The sequence below is a fragment of the Ovis aries genome, chromosome 3 (assembly GCF_016772045.2).
Source record: "Ovis aries strain OAR_USU_Benz2616 breed Rambouillet chromosome 3, ARS-UI_Ramb_v3.0, whole genome shotgun sequence".
Classification (NCBI taxonomy): Eukaryota; Metazoa; Chordata; class Mammalia; order Artiodactyla; family Bovidae; genus Ovis; species Ovis aries.
In genome coordinates this window covers 33176856-33197365 of record NC_056056.1, presented here as the reverse complement: position 1 = coordinate 33197365, position 20510 = coordinate 33176856, and the positions used below count along the sequence as shown (strand labels likewise).

The window sequence follows — 20510 nt, the reverse complement described above, 5'->3', positions numbered from 1 at the left end:
AGGTCCATGGCAGTGAAAGCCCACATCCCAACCATAGGACCACCAGGGAATCCCCCTGTTGTATTTTAATACACTAACAACAAACTATCAGAAAGAGAAATTAAGAAAACAATCCCATTGGCAATAGCATCAAAAAGAATGAAATATTTAGGAATAAATTTAACCAAAGAGGTAAAAGATCTATACTCTGAAACTGTAAGACATTGATGAAAGTGAAGAAAACACAAATAAAAGGAGATATTCTACGCTTACGGTTGGAAGGATTAATGTTGTTAAAATGTCCATATTGCACATAGTGATCTAAAAAGTCTATGTAATCTGTACCAAAATTTCAATGGCGTTTTTCACAGAAATAGAAAAAAAAAATCTTAAAATTTGAGCTAGATGGCAAATCCGTCAACAGCTGGGAATGGAGAGAGGCTTCTTGAACTGACCTAGGCTTTAGAGTGACATGGTACATACCTAGAGTGTTACAGAGAGTGTTATGAGTTATTAAAGGAATTTGTGAAAATATATTTGTTACCAGTTGCTGCTATGAGGTTGTTTGCTCAATGACTTAAGTAGAAAAATAAGGAAATATCTAGATGGCCTCTCATGCTCCCTATTAATACTTTGTCTGCTAGTGTGTAACAGACTCCTTTTATTTATTTTGGCTGTACCTCCCACCAACCGGGATCTTAATTCCCTGAGCAGGGATCAAACTCACGATCCCTGCATTGGGAGCACTAAGTCTTTACCACTGTGTTACCTGGTAAATCCCCTGATTCCTTTTAAAAACTGAGGAAAGGTTATAAATCCTTTTCTCAGAAAATGCACAGCAAATACACACAAAATATTTTTCATAATTTTAGGGGGCCATATACTTCCGAAACCTATCCTGGACTCCAAGATAAGGACTGTCTTTTCTCCCAAGAGTCAGCCCAACTCTCAGTCCTATTTTATTTTTAAAAATATTTATGTAGCTGCATTACATCTTTAGTTGTGGCATGTGGGATCTAGTTCCCAATCAAGAATCGAACCCTGGTCTGCTGCATTGGGAGTGCAGAGTCTCGGCCAGTGGACCACCAGCGAAGTCCCTCAGTCCTATTTTAGCATGAGCGACTGAACTGAACTGAACTGAAGTTTAGTAGATCAGAAGCAGGTTCTGGAAGCAGGTGGGTTTGGGAGATTACTAGGCATTACTACACATTCTATTTACTTTGCAAAGTATAAAGACATGAACAATGCGACGGAAGATGCCACATTCTGGATCTTAGAGGAGGTCGTTATGGTCACTACAAATAATGGTTTCTGACCACAGATCCAGCTGAATCATTCAGCAAATATTTACTGGGCGCCTGATATGTACAGGCACTGAGCCAGGCAATGAGCTCACCAAGATAAAAAAGACATCATTTGTGTCCTTGATGAGACATTCACATGTAAAAGCATGAATGTAGTTATTGGTGGCCTGAAAATAAAGGTTACCTAAGTCTGAGAGGCATTTTGAGGTGACGGAAAGGACTCTGAGCTTGTGACTTGATTTTTGGCTTCACCACATTCTAGTGTGGTATCACTCAATCTCAGATTGCTTCATCTATCAAGTGCGGCAAATAAGTAGGTGAGAACTGTGGCAAATCTTCAAAAAGATAACCTTTAAAAAAATGAACATGGACAAACAGAAAAGGCAAGTTACAGGCTTATTGAAAATGACAGTTGAGAGAGTCGCCCCCAGAGGGAAGAGCTTAACTCTTCCCTGGCTCTACTGACACCGCCGCGCCCCGCACGCGGTCGGAAACCGCCCAATAAACCTTCCGGGACGGACCCAGTTCCGCTTCCGCAGGCAGGTTTTCGCTGTTGGCGTGAGCGAAGGACGCCAGACGCAACGTAGCGTCGGACCTCCCCATTGCGCATGCTCTGGAGGCGAGGCTGAGAACGGAAAGACGGGGGCGTGGCCAGGCTCCGCGGCCGGCCGGCTCGCTCTCCCTGTGGCCCCGCGCGGGAGGCGGGGGCGCGCGCACGCTCGTTCGCGCGGCCGGCTGCGTACAGTAGTGACGGCCGCGCGGGAGCGGTCACATGACCGTAGCGGCTGCCTGTACAGTAAGGACCCAATATGGCAGCGGCGGTAGCAGTGGTAACGGCAGCAGGAGGACCGGCCGCCCCATAGACCGCCCCCAGCGCACCACCCCCGCCGCTTCCTCTGCTCCGGTGCTCCTCCGGCCTGACTTCCCCTTTCTCCCACCTTTCCCGGCACCGCGGGAAAAACAGCGCAGGGCAGAGCAGGCAGGGAGGGCGGCCGGAGCCCGGACACGGGAGCCTCCCAGTCAGTTCAAGACCCGACATGAGGGAAAAGGGCCGTAGGAAGAAGGGCAGGACCTGGGCGGAGGCCGCCAAGACGGTAAGGCGGAGGGAGCGGACGGGAAAGCTGGGAGGATTTCGTTCCCTCGCCGCCCTCCCTCGGTCGCAGGGGAAGGGAGGTCAGTGGCACTGCGACCCGGCTAAGGGGGGCACAAAACCGCGCGGCGAGGGCGGCGGTTAGTGTCGGGCTTGTGGTCCCTGTGGGAATGGAGGCGCCTAAGCGGAAGAGGGTCGCCGCGGGGCTGTGGCTTCTCCCCGCGTCTGCGATGGTTCCTCTATGGTGTTTTGAAGCTGCCTGTCGGAGTCACTGCGCTCTCACCCCGACTCTGTGGTAGCCCCTGCCCCAACATGGGGAAGTCTGTTGTGCTTGCACAGTAACCGGTTCTTCTCCCTTGTGCGGCTGAGGAGCCCCCATTGGATGCGGATAGGAGAAGGCTTGTGCGTGCACCCAGCCCCAGAAAGAAGAGGAGAGCGGTGGAACTGGGTAGAATTGACCCGCTGTAGCAGGCACACCGCCCGGCTCCCGGGCCTTTGCTTGTCTGGGCTCCTGGATCCGGCCGGAGGTCACGAGGCTCTTGTTTTATGTTTGCTGTTGGAGCCGAAAGTGCAGGAGGTGTTTAGAAACGAAGTAACAGGTGGGACTTGTAGAATTTTTTTTTTTTTCCTGTTTCCGTAGAGACCTACTCTGAACAAGGCAGCAATGCATGGTGGGACCTGTAGTTTTACCCGGCCTTGACTTTTCCGTAGCTAAAGTGGTAATGGCCTCACGAAGTTGTGATTAGTGGATAAAACCATCGTTTTTTTTCCTTCTAAATTTATCTTAACGAAACTTAGAGGTAGGTTTAAAAAATAGAGTATTGAGGATGAGTGAGAACTTTTGCGCTTTTTATGAAAAAATTAAAAGCGTCCATGTATATATATTTAGAAATGAAAGGTTTGGAGAAAGTCAGGTTCGTTCCATCTTCTGAGGGTGCAGCAGAAAAGTAATAGGACGTAAGACAGCAGCGTTTTAGTGTTGGGAAGTGAGAAGGATTGGAAGCATTATTTTTAATGGTGAATCACGACAATAATACTTGTACAACCTGGAGAGCCCCTCTAAATGAAGCCCCTCTTTATAGTGTGTTGTATGTTTTATTTTTTAAAGAGGAGTTTTCTGAATAGTAACAAATGTTCACTGTGGGAAAGTTAGGGAAATTATAGTATTTTAGTATAAATAAGGGAAAAAGTCATGTATTTAACTAAACTGTTAACATTTGATATATTACCGCCCAGTCTTTTTTATTTCCCCAAATCTGGGTCCTTTTGTTTATTCATTCTTGCACATTTGCTTTGTAAATCTTGTGCATTTGTTTTGTAAATGGTGTGTTTTAGAGGATTCATGAATCTTAAACTTGTTTGTCTGTTTTAGTAGGAAATGTGGAAAAGTTAGTGAATAAATAAAAGCACATTTTATTTGTTGAGTGCTTTCAGTTACAGTGTATCTACATAACTGTAATTGCTGGTCGTTTCCCGCCAAAGAAAAAACTCTAGAAATAATTTTGTTGGGTGGTGGGGAAATTCCTCCTTCACAAAAAGAGTGAAGGAGGAATTGTTCTACTTGATCAGCACTACCTTAAGACCTCTTTTATTTAAAGAAGGATGGTAAATTTTATTCATAAGTAACCAGATCCCAACTGTCATTGTGTTAATTAATTTTAAGTCTCTAGAATTTCATGAGTACTTTATGAATTCTCTCTTTGGATAAAATAGTCTAATCTTTGGGAGATTGTGACAGGAGAACTTTGCATCTACAGTCTATTTTCCTATAATAAATTATTATGTTTGCTCATTTATAACAGACATTTCAAGCCTTAGCTAGTTATGTGCAAGTAGTATTTAGAAGATGTAAAGACTAGAGCTAATCAGTAGAGCTTTGAGTTCCTGAAGCAATTAGTATAGTAGTGGTTTGGTATTTTTATTTGATTCTGGCAAATATATAAGAGCTCAGACTAAATAAAAATGAATTTTAGAAAGAGAATGGTGACACTAAAATTTCTTTTTTCTAGTAGCCAAAATCTAGAAAACACTACTCTTTTTTATCATCTATAAAGTAAGTAATTAAAATAAACCTTAATGTTCAAAAGGATTCTGTTTATAGGAGAAATAGGTAGAAGTAAATGTGAGAAGAATAAGCAAAAGTAAATCTTTAATATTTTCAGACGCAGAGTAATGAGATCAGAAAGTAGTGGTTTGACAGAGAGAGATAACTTTGACCTAAATTAGGAAACTGTATATTTTTTAAGATTAAGAGAACTAGGAGAAGCAAGTCTTAAACTTACCTCATAGGCATTAAGGCCAAATGTTCTAGGAACAGAGTTTCAGAAAGGATATATTAAAATTATTCATTGAGTATAAGCAATATCTACTTCATATTTCATTGTGTTCTTGGTACCTACATTATAGACCTATCCTGTTTTAGAGAACATTATTAAAATGGGGTTGTGTTCCTGACCAATAATAGAGCAATAAATAAATAAAATTATTCACATATATATGTATTTATATCACATATATTTGTGATTTGGGGTGTTGTATGTATGTGAGAGAGCTATACAAATTGATACAGGGTTGCTGTGAACAACCTGAAAAGGGAAAAATAATATGATCCATAATTATTATATAATTATAAGATTATGCCAAAGTCTGATTAAATGTAGAGAATAGATGGGTTCCAATAACTGAAGACATCACACAGAGAAATAATGGAATTAAGATTCAGTTGAACTTGAATGCTCATTCACAACACTGGATTGTGTCCCTACTGATCTTCTATTTGTCTCATAAATACGCTAGTTATAAAAGCATTATTCAAGTATTTAGTTAACAGTATTACATTTTAAATTTATTTATTGGCTGCACCCTGTGGCTTGCAGGATCTCAGTTCCCCCACCAGGGACTGAACCCAGGCCATGGCAAGACTGGAATACTAACCCCTAGGCCTGCAAGGAGATCCAACCAGTCCATTCTAAAGGAGATCAACCCTGGGATATCTTTGGAAGGAATGATGCTAAAGCTGAAGCTCCAGTACTTTGGCCACCTCATGCGAGGAGTTGACTCATTGGAAAAGACTCTGATGCTGGGAGGGATTGGGGGCAGGAGGAGAAGGGGACGACCCAGGATGAGATGGGTGGATGGCATCACCGACTCGATGGATGTGAGTCTGAGTGAACTCCAGGAGTTGGTGATGGACAGGGAGGCCTGGCGTGCTGCGATTCATGGGGTCACAAAGAGTCGGACACGACTGAGCGACTGAACTGAACTGAGGCCACCAGGGAACTCCCATTACGCGTTTTAAATTTTAAAGGTAGCAGTGATAGTGGTGATGATGTGATTTGGATAAGAGACCTGCAGTATAGTGTTTGGAGCAATTAAAACAAAAATTTGTAGTAAGCCAGAGATACTGAAAATCATTACATTGACTTTAGAACTGTGTTCAAAGTTACGTGCATATTTTTTTTTAAAGCAAAGCATATCATGTACACATTAGGTGACATCCCTGAGGAATTCAGCTGTTTTTACAAAATAGAACTTTCAAAAGAGTATAATTTTGTTGATACCATTTTTTTTTTTGAAGTTTTTCCTTGTCACCCACCACAACTGGGGACACATTAAAAGGCAAAAATGTCTTTTTTGGACAAGTTTGTTGTGATTGTAGGTGAAAGAGAGCAGCAGACCTTGGAGACTGCACTAGGTTATCTTTGAGGAGTGAAGTGGTCCGAGTGTGCGTGAAGGATGGGTGTTGAGAGGTAAGGAGAACAGCAGGCAAGTGTAGATCTTTAGCATGTGATTTCTAGACTGAAGAAAGTTGGTTTTTTGTTTTTTTGGTATCTAGACTTTACTTAGTGGTTAATGCTGTTTTGAAAGTGTATAGGTTTTTAAATTTATGTTATTTACCAAAAGTCATTTGGGCTTCCCTGGTGGCTCAGCAGTAACGAATCTGCCTGCTGTACAGGAGCCACAGGTTCTGGCCCTGGGATGGGAAGATCCCCTGGAGGAGGACATGGCAACACACTCCAGTATTCTTGCCTGGAGAATCCCCATGGGCAGAAGAGCCTGGTGGGCTACAGTCCATAGGGATGCAAAGAATCAGACACCACTGAAGCTACTTACCACACTCGCCTAAAGCTATTTAACTTTAGGGAATATAGTGGAAGAAAATTTCTATTAAAGGAATAACTCTGATAAGCTAACTACCTTTTTGTAGGAAGTATTGAAAATAGAAAAGAATTACTTAAAAGTAAAATGATAAAAGCTAAGTCACTTCAGTCGTGTCCGACTCTGTGCGACCCCATAGAGGGCAGCCCACCAGGCTCCCCCGTCCCTGGGATTCTCCAGGCAAGAACACTGGAGTGGATTGCCAATATGTAATGATTAGAAAGAAAAAAGTCTTAAAAAAAAAAGATGTATTAACTTAGAAAGTTTCAGTTTTCTTAATCTTGACCATAAGTAATTGTCTTCTGTTAGGAGTATGGCCAGGCCTGGGAGTATCTCCCTGGACTGGTACTGGTTGGCCAGAGTCTTTTTATGCCCGTATTTGTCTTATGTTTGTACTTGTAAATATTAGAATCTCCAGGAGAGTGTGCATCTTGGGAAACCATATTAAAGAAATATATTGTTTTTGTAATATTGTTTTATAGAAAGTAAAACTGGACAAAATCTTCCTGGAATATGTTAAAAATAGAATGAGAAAGGTTGTGAAGAGCATGAGTGAAAAACTGAGAAACTGCTCTAACCTATACTTTTCAAAACCAGTTTTTTTGAGGTATAGTTGACATAAAATTATAAGATTTTAGATACGTTTATGCAGGTCTGTTTGTGCTAGGGGATTCTTTGCTTGAAACATCTTTATTTTTGCCTTAATACCGAATTCTTTGCTTGAGAGATCTTCATTTTTGCCTTAATACCGAAGTAGAGTTCCCTTGTGTTTTGCCCTTATATTTTGTATTATTATTTTCAATTCGTCCTTCCTTCTGTCCTGTTCTCATGTTCCTGCCTTGAAAGCCCACAAACAAACTAAGGAAAAAGGAAGGAAAGAAAATCTGTTTTGAACATGTAAGTTAAAAATGTCTGTGGGAAGTGCTGCTGCTGCATCTCCTAGAATTATGGCAGGAGCTGAGAAAATGATGTCAGATTTGCAGAAGTCCTTGCTCTTTCCTCATCCACAAAATCTATCTACTTTTAAAAGGCTGTGCAATTTTGCTGTCAGTGAAAGGGCATTATGTTTTCACTACAAAAGCTGTCTGGAAGGAGGCCAGTTGTGTGGAAGATACAACTACAGGAACCTGATAAGTAAGGTTTGTCTGCTGTTTTCATCCTTTTTATTAATACATGCATGCATACTACGTCGCTTCAGTCATGTCCTAACTCTTTGTGACCCACCAGACTCCTCTGTCCATGGGATTCCCTGGGCAAGAATAGTGGAGTGGGTTCCCGTGCCCTCCTCCAGGGTCTCTTCCTGACCCAGGGTTCTAAGCCGCGTCTTTTATGTGTCCTGCATTGGCAGGCGGGTTCTTCACCGTTAGGGCCACCTGGGAAGCCAGAAGACTGGGAAAGCTCCACTAGTTCTGTTTTCTTTCTTTCCATATCTCATAGAGGCCATCCTCATAGTTGATAGTGTTGCAGTATTGTGCAGTTTAGTACTTTTAGTACAGTTTGATTTATCATGTTTTTAGTGTTTTTAGAAGGTTTTTGAGCATACTTAATTTTAGAATTCTTTAGATATGACTTAATAGTGTTAGTTTTCTATTACAGTTTGTGTGGAGGGGGTTTTCCTTGCTGCCTGTAGGCTTTCTCAAGTAGCGGAGAGCAGGAGCTACTCTTTGTTCTGTTGGTTTTTCTCCTTGCGGAGCACAGGCTCTAGGCACACGGGCTTCAGTAGTTGCAGCACGTGGGCGCATTAGTTTCGGCTCTCCTGCTCTGAAGTGTGGGCTTAGTAGTTCTGGTACATGGGCTTAGTTGTTCCTCGGCATGTGGAATTTTCCTGGATCAAGGATTGAACCCATGTCCCCTGCATTGGCAGGCGAATTCTTACCCACTGCATCACCAGGGAAGTCCTAGACTCATTATTTTTGAAAAAGTAGAACGGCAGTATGTAGAAAGTCTTGGATGAGTCACTATACTGAAAATAGGAATTAAATGCATATGCAAATATTGAAAATAATTTAGTTGCCAAAGTGAAATTAACGTGCTTAGTCACTCAGTTGTGTCTTGACTCTTTGCGACCCCATGGATGTAGCCCTCCAGGCTCCTCTGTTCATGGGGATTCTTCAGGCAAGAATACTGGATTGGGTTGCCACGCCCTGCTGGGTCTGTAGTCTTTGCCATTTTGGTACATTAACAGCATTTCTTTAGTTTTGTTCAGTAGAACTTGATGGAAATGGTCTGTATCTGTGCTGTCCAGTACACTAGCCACGTGTGGCCATTGAGCACTTCAGATGTGACTAGTGAGACTAAGGAACTGAATTTTGAATTTTATTTAATTTTAATTAAGCTTAAATACCTACATTTGTTTAGTGGCTGTTATAGAATAACTTCCTGTGCTTACTGACTTTCTATGTATTTTTCAGTAAACTTGTCTGTTCAGATTTTTGCCCTTATTTTTTTTCTTGCTTCCTGGTCTTTTTTGTACTAGTTTCTGAGAGTGCAGTGTAGATTAAGGAAACTGGCCCTTTGTCATATGTCACAGATCTGTTTCCCAATTTTGGCTTTGACTGATTTATGCATTTTTAATGTTAATATATTAATAAATAAATTTGCCAATCTTTACCTTTTGTGTTTTTTTAGGTTTTAAGTCCTATTAAGAAAACCATTCTCAAAGATTATAAATGAGTGCTTTAAAAAAATGTTTAGCTGTAAAGGTGTATATTCCCCAAATAAAATCCATATTTTATTACGAACAAGTAGGAAGAAATTCAGTTTATGTGTATCAGTAAGACTGTGCTTTTTGATGGCAGAGACTTTTCTTTTAAAGGTTTCTACCTGCAGAAATGAATGCTAAACCTTTGTTGTTGTTTTTCACCTTTTTTATTGGCGGTAAGACACTTGTCACTTTAAAGATAGCACAATTTGAGTAAAATTAGTCAACTATATTAAGTATTGTTTGCCAGTATTGTTCAGTACCTCTCTCTTGTTTGTGAAAGAAAGTTATTTCAAGACACACCACGATATTTGCCTTCCAAGACCCTTTTGAATTACATTTGGACATTTCTTTGGTAATTTTACTTCTCACCTTGCTTGACAAAACTAAAATTGGTTAATTGTAAAACACATGTACTGAGTCCTGAACATCAAGGGACACTGTAAACCTAATGAGTTACTGCATCTTCTTGGTAATTTGTTCTTTTAGTAAAAATTATGTTGTGAAACATTTGTCATTTGGAAATTCTTTTGCTGCTGATGTTTAGCGGCAAACAGCATTGATGCTACATTTAGAATGGACTTTGAATAGCTTGGGGTGGCCCACATCATCTGGAATCTTTAACCCACTGATGTCTGAATTATTTAGTAGTTGGTTTAGTCATATTCAGTTTCAAATAAAGTGCTTAACAACGATGTTAGTGACTTATTCTAAAGAGTAACATAAAATTTTTAATGTATTGCTATTGATTTTATAGTTTCCTATATGATTTGAGTGGTTCTGACAAATTTTATAAGTTTAAATGGATGGTACCCCATGAAATTGATATTTTTGGAAAGGTTTTCTCTTTTACATTGTGTGTGTGTGTGTGTGTGTGTGAGAATGAGTGGTGGAGAGGGGAAAGGAGAAAGAAGATGTCAGAAGGTGGATTACAAGATAAAGATAATGAACACTTTTCATGTATATCATTAAACACCCATGAAAGATGTAAAGAGGAATATAGGACTATATATATATATGTGTGTGTGTGGTTTTTTTTTTTTTTTTTGCATCTCCCAAGCAGTATGCAGTGTCATAGTTCCCCAACCAGAGATTGAACTCATCCCCTGCATTGGGAGCCCAAGGTTAATCATTGGACCTCCGGGGAAGTCCCAAGACTATTTTTATTAGCAGCTTGGGAATAACCTTAACAATCTGGATCTGATTTTGGTTGTTTAATTTATTGAGCTTATTGTGTCAGCTTGGACAAGTCATTTAAATCAGTGCTCAAACATTAGTGTGTATAAGAATCATCTGGGAAGCTTATTATAATATAGATGATTATTCAGTAGGTCTGCAGTGTAGCCAGAGACTCTGCATTTGCAATAAGTTCACAGGTGATGCTGGTGCTTTGGTATAAGGACCACATTGGGAGTTGTAGGGACTTTAGACTGCTGCTGCTGCTGCTAAGTCTCTTCAGTCGACTCTGTGCGACCCCATAGACGGCAGCCCACCAGGCTCCCCTGTCCCTGGGATTCTCCAGGCAAGAACACTAGAGTGGGTTGCCATTTCCTTCTCCAATGCATGAAAGTGAAAAGTGAAAGGAAGTCGCTCAGTCGTGTCTGACTCTTCACAACCCCATGGACTGCAGCCCACCAGGCTGCTCTGTCCATGGGATTTTCCTGGCAAGAGTACTGGAGTGGGTTGCCATTGCCTTTTCCGATGATTAGGCTAGAACGTGTGAAAAATTCTTTGACGATACCTGGTACGTTGTTGACTTCCCTGGTGGCTCAGTGGTAGAGAACCCATCTGTTAATGGAGGAGATGCAGGTTCGCTCCCTGGGTTGGGAAGCTGGAGAAGGAAATTGCGACCTACTCCTGTGGGAAATCCCATGGACAGAGGAGCCTAGCCGGGTATATTCCAAGGGGTTGCAAGTATTATAAGTATGGTTTTTTAATGTTACTGAAAAATTAATAAATGTAGATCATCTTATGTTTCTGAGTGAGAAAATGAATATTGTACAGATGTTATTTCTTATCAGGTGCAGAGGTTTGAAACAGTTCTAATGAAAAGCTTTCTGGTCTCAGGGACCCCATTTGCCACTTGTTTCCCAAGGTCAGTGTGGAATGAATGACAGAGACCTGAACGAGCTGTGGACAAGTTTGGGAACGCAGTGGAAGCTCCATATCATGCTTTAGGAGATTGTGTGCCAGATCCCTCTCTTGACTTAGACTTTGTGAACTGCTCTGGAGAAAGCATGTAGCAAGGAATGGCAGGCAGCCTCAAGTTGCTGAGTGACTCCTTGCAAAAAGTCAGCAATAAAACAGTACGGGACTGAAACCTGCCAACAAGTAAGGTTCCTGGTAAGCCTGGAAAAGAATCCCAAGTCTCAGATAAGTTCACAGTCCCGGCTGTCACTTCTGTCTCAGCTCTGTGAGACCCTCCGCAGAAGACCCTCTTAAACCGTGGCCAGAATCCTGGCACAGAACTATGAGATAACTTGGTATTGGGTTCACCTAAGTTTCATCATAAACCATAATCACACCATAAATTTGTGTTGTTGGGGCTGTATAATAGCAAAAGGAATATTAAAATCTAGTGGAGGAAGGAACATGGGAAGGTTGGTCTCAGAGAGGGTTTGGCCTGGATATTCAAGGGTGAATATGGATAAGAGTATTCTAGGCAGAAGGAAGGCTGAAAAAATGGAGTATATGTTTTATGCATGCTGATTTACCTTTGAGTCTTGTGAAGTAAAGTAAAAGATAAGGCCAGAAAAGACAATCTAGGATCCAGATGTGGAGAGTTGTAGAAGTTGAACTGACAGATATTTTTATTCTAGTAGTTGTAATGCTTTTCTGCAGGTGACAACAACATTGTCTGGGTTTGGGGCCATTTGTGGGGTGTATTGTAGAGAGCTGAAAAGTCTAGCTACAGAGAGGTTATCAGGGTTAGAGTAGGGCTCTTGAATTAAAAGGATGCCTTAGAGGTATACATTTCCCACCCCCCCCCCCATTATTCAGTGTTTCTTATTTTATACCTATTCCTTGTACACCTCTCATGCTTACAAGTGTCCAACAGAAGCCTATGCTTGAGTTCTGCCAGTCTCCTGAAATCTTCACCTATATAGGAGGTTCTGGCATGTTCTTCAACACAACAGAATTGTATGATTCTTGAGAGGGAAAAAAGAAAGCAAACTCTTTACCCACTTCATTCTAGCTCATGTTGATTTTTCTTTTCTCTGAATTCTTATGCCACTATTCTTCCTATTGCACTATCCTTTGGGCTGCTGGTCTTCTGGGTTGTTGAGGTGCTAGAATCAATCAGGAGTCTGTGTTGCACAACTCCAGGGGAAGCCATTCATATTCACATATTGTATTTTATGTGAATATCACTTTCTAGAGTTGTCACAGTGACTCTGGGTTCCATGATGCTTTTTGTGAAAATATCATTAAACAATAATTTATTTGGACTTCCCTGGTGGTGCAGTGGATAGGACTCTGCCTGCCAATGCAGGGGACATGGGTTTGCTCCCTGGTCCGGGAAGATTCCACGTGCTGCAGAGCAGTTAAGCCTGGGTGCTGCAGCTGCTGAGCCACATGCTGTAGCTACTGAAGCCTGTGCACCTAGAGCCAGTGCTCCTCAACAGGAGAAGCCTTGGCAATGAGAAGCTCGTGTGCTGCAACCAGAGAAAGCCCACGAGCAGCAGTGGAGACCCAGCGTAGCCAAAAACAAAATGATTTTAAGAAGACTGGTATATTTCAGTTCAGTTCAGTCACTCAGTCGTGTCCAACTGGTATATTTATTTCTGATCAAATTTAAGAATATTTTTGCTAGGAGAAAAACTATTATAGGTTTGTGATAGAAAAGTCACACCTTGAGAACAGATGGGTGGGCAGCAAGAAGGGCAGCTTTTCTAGTCTTTTTAGTGTTGGATTTGCTTCATGTGTATTTCCCAAGTCTGTTTCCTGCAGACAGAGGTGGTAGCAAATGACAGAGGTTTGATGAAAGTGTTTCCTGTTAGCTGTGTGGTTTTTTGTGAACGCTTTACTTTTTAGACTTTTTAATATGGTGGATTACATTGATATTTCAAATTTTGAATTGGCCTTGCTTTCCTGGGCAAATAAACCTTACTTGGTTGTTTATTATACTTTTTATATATTGCTGGGTTTGTTGAGGACATTTATGGTTATGTTCATAAGGAATATTAATCTGTAGTTTTTTTTGTATTGTTTATGTCTGGCTTTGGTATCAGGGTAGTGTTGACCTCATAAAAAAGGAAGTCTTCCTCTGTTTCTCAGGAAACAGATTACAATTGATCCTCACTATTCATGGATTCAATACAGTTGACCCTTGAACATCTTGGGTGTTAGGGATGCTGACCCTCTATACAGTCGAAAATCCTCAAGTGACCTGTAGGCCACCCTCCATATCTCTGGTGCCTCATCCATAGATTGAACCAACCTTGAATTGTGTAATATTGTAGTTTTTACCATTGAAAAAAATTCCTTGTATTGGTGGGCCCATGCAGTTAAACCTGTGTTGTTTGAGGGTTAGCTGTACTTGTGGATTCACCTGCTTGCTAAAATTTACTCCTCATCCCAAAATCAATACGTGGCACTTTTGTCTATTCATGGACATTGGCTGAGTGGCGAAACATTTGTCACCTGAAGCTGAGATCTCTGCTGAAGTCGAACAAGGTGGTGCTCTGCTTTCTTGTTTCAGCTCTCATAGTGAAAAATTGGTCTATTTAATGTCATGGTGTTTGCATTTTTGTGCTTTTTGTTAGGCTCTCACTATTTAAAATGGCTCCCAAGTGTAGTACTGAAGTGCTGTCTAGCATTCATTCTTAAATGCAAGGAAACTATGTGCCTTATGGAGAAAATACCTGTATTAGATAAGCTTTGTTTAGGTGTGAGTTACAGTCCTTTTGGCCATGAGTTCAAAGTCAGTGAGTCAGTAACATGTATTAAATAAGATGCCTCTAAACAGAATCACGTAAAACAAGGTTCAGTTCAGTCGCTCAGTCGTGTCCGACTCTTTGCAACCCCATGAATCGCAGCATGCCAGGCCTCCCTGTCCATCACCAACTCCTGGAGTTCACCCAGACTCTCGTCTATCAAGTCAGTAATGCCATCCAGCCATCTCATCCTCTGTCATCCCCTTCTTCTCCTGCCCCCAATCCTAAGGTTACGTTGACAAAACTATGACCAGAGGCTTGTAGGAACTTTGTATTTCACTTAGGAGCAGTGGATCAGTATTTGCTAATTTAACATTCATGGTGACTTTACAGAACATAACTATTGTGAATAATGAGAATGGACTGTGTATAGAACTGGTGTTATTTCTTCTTTAAATGTTTGATGGAATTAACCACTGAAGCATTCTGGGGTCTAGAGATTTCCTTGGTGGGAGCATTTTCACTATGAATTCAATTTCTAGTATAATTATAGAGCTATTCAGATTTCTTGTGTAAGTTTTAGAAGTTTGTGGTTTTTCAAGAATTGGTCCATTTCATTTAAGTTGTTGAGTTTATGTCTATAGAGTTGTTGGTAGTATTCTCTTATTGTTTGCAGTCTGTAGTAATATATCCCCTCTTTATTCTTTTTTTTTTTTTTTAAATTTTAAAATCTTTAATTCTTACATGCGTTCCCAAACATGAACCCCCCTCCCACCTCCCTCCCCATAACATCTCTCTGGGTCATCCCCATGCACCAGCCCCAAGCATGCTGTATCCTGCGTCAGACATAGACTGGCGATTCAATTCTTACATGATAGTATACATGTTAGAATGCTATTCTCCCAAATCATCCCACCCTCTCCCTCTCCCTCTGAGTCCAAAAGTCCGTTGTACACATCTGTGTCTTTTTTCCTGTCTTGCATACAGGGTTGTCATTGCCATCTTCCTTAATTCCATATATATGTGTTAGTATACTGTATTGGTGTTTTTTTTTCCCCCTCTTTATTCTTGATACTGGTTATTTGTCTTTTCCTTTTTTTTTTTTTGGAGGGGGCTACAGATTTATCAATTTTTAAAAATCAATTGAAAGAACCAGCTTTTGGTTTCATTAATCTTTCTCTTTTTGTTTTCAGTCTCATTGATATTCATTATCTTTATTATTAGTAGCAGTCATTTTTCATACCCTGCCCGCCGTGCCCCACCACTACCCTCTGGTAACCACTGATCCTTCTGTGTCTTGGGTTTGCCTGTTCTGGACAGTCCATATAGATGGAGTCCTACAACATGTGGCTTTTTGTGTTTCTTTTTTTTCACTTTAGCATAATGTTTTCAAAGTTCATCCATATTATAGTGTGTATCCTTTTTTTGTGGCTGAATAATATTCCCTCATGGCTATACCACCTTTTATTTATCTGTTTATCAGTTGATGGATATCTGGATTGTTTATACTTTTGGCTATTATGAATAATGCTGCAGTGAATATTTTGTGTACAACAAATGTTTAATTCTTTCTGGTATGTAGGAGGTGAATTGCTAGGCCATATGTTAACTCTGTGTTTAACTTTTTGAGGAATTGAATTATTTGTCCTTTTGTTGATTTCTAAGAATTCTTCGTATACTGCGTCGGTTCAGTTGCTCAGTCGTGTCTGACTCTTTGCGACCCCATGGACTGCAGCATGCCAGGCTTCCCTGTCCTTCACTATCTCCCAGAGCTTGGTCAAACACATGTCCATTGAGTGTCAGTGATGCCATCCAACCATCTCATCCTTTGTTGTCCCCTTCTCCTCCTGCCTTCAGTCTTCCCAGCATCAGATGTCTTTCCTGTGAGTTGGCTTTTCTCATCAGGTGGCCAAAGTATTGGAGCTTCAGCATCAGTCCTTCCAATGAATATTCAGGATTGATTTCCTTTAGGATTGCCTGCTTTGGTCTTCTTTCAGTCCAAGGGACTCTTAAGAGTTTTCTCCAACACCAGGTTCAAAAGCATCAATTCTTCTGCACTCAGCCAGCCTTCTTTATGGTCAACTCTCACATCCATACACGATTATAGGAAAAAGCATAGCTTTGACTGCATACCTTATCAGACACACAGTATTGTCTTTGTGGGTTCTTTCACCTTTTTTAAGAAATGGTCTTTAAACATATTTTAATCAATCACTTAATTAATTAGACTGCACTGGGTCCTGGTTACAGGACTTGGTTGCAGGATCTTTAGTTGTGGCACGTGAACTCTTCATTGGGGCATGTGGGATCTAGTTCCCTAACCAGGTTCCCTGCATTAGGAGCTCAGAGTCCTAGCCACTGACCCACCAGGAAAGGCCCTTTACTTTCTTGATATGTCCTTTAGCACAATTTTTTTTTAAGTATTTTAACTTTGATTGCATTAATTTTTGACTGTGCTGGATCTTCATTGCTATGCAGGCTTTTCTCGAGTTGTGGCAAGCAGGGGCCGCTTTCCAGTTGCGGTGCGCTGCCTTCTTACTGCAGGGCTGCAGCTTCTGTTGTGGCTTCTGTTGTGAGGGCTTCTTCTGTTGTGGAGCACAGGCTCTAGGCACACAGGCTTCAGTAGTTGTGCGACGCAGGCTGTAGAGCACAGGCTCAGTAGCCGGGACTCATGGGCTTAGTTGCTCTGCAGCATGTGGGGTCTTTCCAGACCAGGGATCGAACCTGAGTCTCCTGCATTGACAGGTGGATTCTTTACCACTGAGCCATCAGAGAATCTCCTGGAAGCTGACCTTTGACCAAACATTTGAAAGAGATAAAGGAGCAAGCTTTGCAGATAATCAGGGAAGGAGCCCTCTACAGAGAGGGAGCAGTCGGTATGAGGACTCTGAGGCAGGAGTGTGCCATCTTTGTCTAGCAACTATGAGAAGGTCAGTGTAGCTGAAGTAATGTGACTGAGGAAGAGAGATGTAGGAGTTGAATCGGGAGGCAGCGTGTTCATTATTCGGGCTATACTCCCATTTCCTAGAATTCAGGGTAGATTTTCCTGTCTTCTTGTTCCAGTTTACCATCCAGCTCCACTCATACCAAATGTCCTCTGGAGTAATTTTGGATTGGCATTGGCCTGTGGAAGGGAACATCCTTCTCTGTGACAGGTGATGGCCAAGGTTTCAATAAAAAAAAAAAAAAGTAAAGTTCTTCAGAGGCTTTCAGAAAATTATGACTTTTTAAAAAAAAATTTTAATACTGACATTATTCAGGATGTATCAGCTTCCTGGTTTTTTCAGTGTTCTTTATGCTTTATTTCTAGAGTAAATTACTTCTGTCTGTATTATGGCAATTAGGATCTGTATGTCTGTTGGATTAGGTATTGTTGAATTTGTTGTCTCAGATTCTCTTCTGACAGGATAGTGGTTTTACTGTTAAAATATTGAACACCTACCATGTATACAGTAGAAATAGTGCTAACTTACATTGAAACCTTTTAACAAATAGGCCAAAAAGAAAAGGAAAATAAGCTAATTTTACTAGGCAGTCGTGTATGTAAATTATAAATACAGCAATATAATAAAACAACACACCATGATTAATCAGAATTTATTCCAGGAATGAAATTTCCTTTTGTTATTAGGAAATTATTAATTCATCAAATTATTAGGTTAAAAATGAGAAACTGTATGTAGAAATGGTACTTGCCCAGCTCCCTAGGCAAGGATTTTATTTTCCAGACCCCCTGTATCTAGGTGGTGCCAAGAGACTGTTGTTGCAGGGAAATGTGAGCAGAAATAATGTGTCACTTCTGGGTCAAGGTATTTAAGAGCAGGGTGTGCCCACTGAATAGGAGTCAGGTGCACTGAACTGTTAATAATATGTTCACAGCTGAATAACTGTTTATAATGTAATAATTTGTATTGTGTTATGCTAATGAAATTTTGGGATTTGGTTATAGCACCTAGTGTTACCTCACAGGTATGAGCTACATGATTATCTCACGTGTTAAAAAAGGAGTTATTTAAATTTAGTATCTGTTCAAAACCTTTTGATTATACATACACAAACCCAGGAAGGTAAACTTAATTAGAATTTCTTTCTGTGTATGGATGACTTAAATGTAACTGACTCTATGCTTGGCTTATTTAAATTTATTTTCCTTCTAAAACAGCAGTCTTGGGAATAGCGGAAATAAAACTCAGCATATTGTCCTTTTTTTAAAAAAAAGGACATACCAAAACTTCCATTACCTGACTGCTTTTGTTGTTGTGTTGTTGTTTGAGTTTGGGCAGAAAGATATTTTTATAACATAAAGAATATTTCAGCCTAGTAGCCAACATCACAATGATAGTGAAACACTGGAGATAAACGTATGGAAAAATGGAAAATACCACAAGAAAACTTGCTTTTATTATTTTATTTAACATTCTTTTAGTTGTTGTAGCCACTGTAGTTAGGCATGAAAAATAAATGAGTTGCAAACATTAAAAGAAGAAAAAAGCTGCTATTTGCAGATACTGCTGCTACTGCTGCTAAGTTGCTTCAGTCGTGTCCGACTCTGTGCGACCCCATAGACGGCAGCCCACCAGGCTCCCCCGTCCCTGGGACTGTCCAGGCAAGAACAGTGGAGTGGGTTGCCATTTCCTTCTTCAGTGCATGAAAGTGAAAAGTGAAAGTGAGGTCGCTCAATCATGTCCGACTCTTCACAACCCCATGGACTGTAGCCTACCAGGCTTTTCCGTCCATGGCATTTTCCAGGCAAGAGTACTGGAGTGGGATGCCATCGCCTTCTCCAATTTGCAGATACTATGACTGCTTATTCGGAGAAGGCAATGGCATCCCACTCCAGTACTCTTGCCTAGAAAATCCCATGGACGGAGGAGCCTGGTAGGCTGCAGTCCATGGGGTCGCTAAGAGTCGGACATGATTGAGCGACCTCACTTTCTCTTTTCACCTTCATGCATTGGAGAAGGAAATGGCAACCCACTCCAGTGTTCTTGCCTGGAGAATCCTAGGGACGGGGGAGCCTGGTGGGCTGCCGTCTATGGGGTCGCACAGAGTCAGACACTACTGAAGCGACTTAGCAGCAGCAGCAGCAAGACTGTTTATTTATTAGAAATCCTCAAAGTATCAACTAAAAAATCTAGGTAAGCGTTCAAAAGGATGATTGTTAAAGTAAATATATAAATAGAGTTTCTATATCCCAATAATTTGGCTTCCCAGGTGGCGCTAAGTGGTAAAGAACCTGGTTCCTATCAATGCAGGAGATGAAAGGTGCTGTTTTGATCCCTGGGTAAACAAGATCCTCTGGAGAAGGAAATGGCAACCCACTCTAATATTCTTGCTTGGAGAATCCCTTGTACAGGGGAGCCTGGCAGGCTTCAGTTCACAGGCTTGCAAAGAGTCAGACACAACTGAAGTGTCTATGCATGTACACACAAAGCTGAATAAGGAATATATAGAATCTAGGTGAAAAAAATACAAAATCCTGGGAAAGGATAGAGAATAGACTTGAAAAATCGAAGAGAGTGAATTTGTACTTACATTGGAAGAATCAATATAATAAAGAGATTTTAATTCTTGTCAAGTAAATTTATAAATTTAAAGCAGTTCTACTCTGACAAATCAAAACTCATCTGGGTTGGACTAAGAATATATTTGTTTCAAAGAAGTGTAGTGAGTCATAAATTATATTTCTAGAGATTAACATGTATTGCAAAGATACAGTGAGTAAAGCAGGATGCCAGTGATGTGTAACTGGATAAGAATGATGCTGATGAATAGTATAGATGTGAAAGCCCATAGGCAGTCAGATATATCTAAGAATACAGTAAATAGGTAATGTTGAAATCTAATCATCTTGAGGAAAAAAAAATATGTCTCTGCTTCATACCATACACCAAAACAAATTACAGGATTGATATCTATCAGTTCAGTTCAGTCGCTCAGTCGTGTCCGACTCTTTGCAACCCCATGAATTGCAGCACGCCAGGCCTCCCTGTCCATCACCAACTCCTGGAGTTCACTCAGACCCATGACCATTGAGGCAGTGATGCCATCCAGCCATCTCATCCTCTGTCGTCCCCTTCTCCTCCTGCCCCTAATCTCTCCCAGCATTAGAGTCTTTTTCCAATGAGTCAACTCTTCGCATCAGGTGGCCAAGTATTGGAGTTTCAGCTTTAGCATCATTCCTTCCAAAGAACACCCAGGACTGATCTCCTTTAGAATGGACTGGTTGGATCTCCTTGCAGTCCATGGGACTCTCAAGAATCTTCTCCAACACCACAGTTCAAAAGCATCAATTTTCGGTGCTCAGCTTTCTTCACAGTCCAGCTCTCACATCCATACATGACTACTGGAAAAACCATAGCCTTGACTAGACGGACCTTTGTTGGCAAGTAATGTCTCTG

At 41.0% G+C, this 20510-nt stretch overlaps 1 protein-coding gene across 4 annotated transcripts in view; it reads left to right on the top strand.

The window, feature by feature from the left end:
- Positions 1-2078: 2078 nt before the first annotated feature.
- The window catches only part of ASXL2 (ASXL transcriptional regulator 2), a 116510-nt gene continuing 98078 nt past the window's right edge, over positions 2079-20510 (top strand). For all 4 annotated transcript variants that reach the window (XM_060411953.1, XM_060411952.1, XM_060411955.1 and 1 more), the window contains exon 1: positions 2079-2377. Coding sequence is in view for 3 of the 4 variants with exons in the window: in XM_060411952.1 (XP_060267935.1) it covers positions 2321-2377 (57 nt within the window). In the remaining variant the exon portion in view is untranslated. The remainder of the gene's footprint in view (positions 2378-20510) is intronic.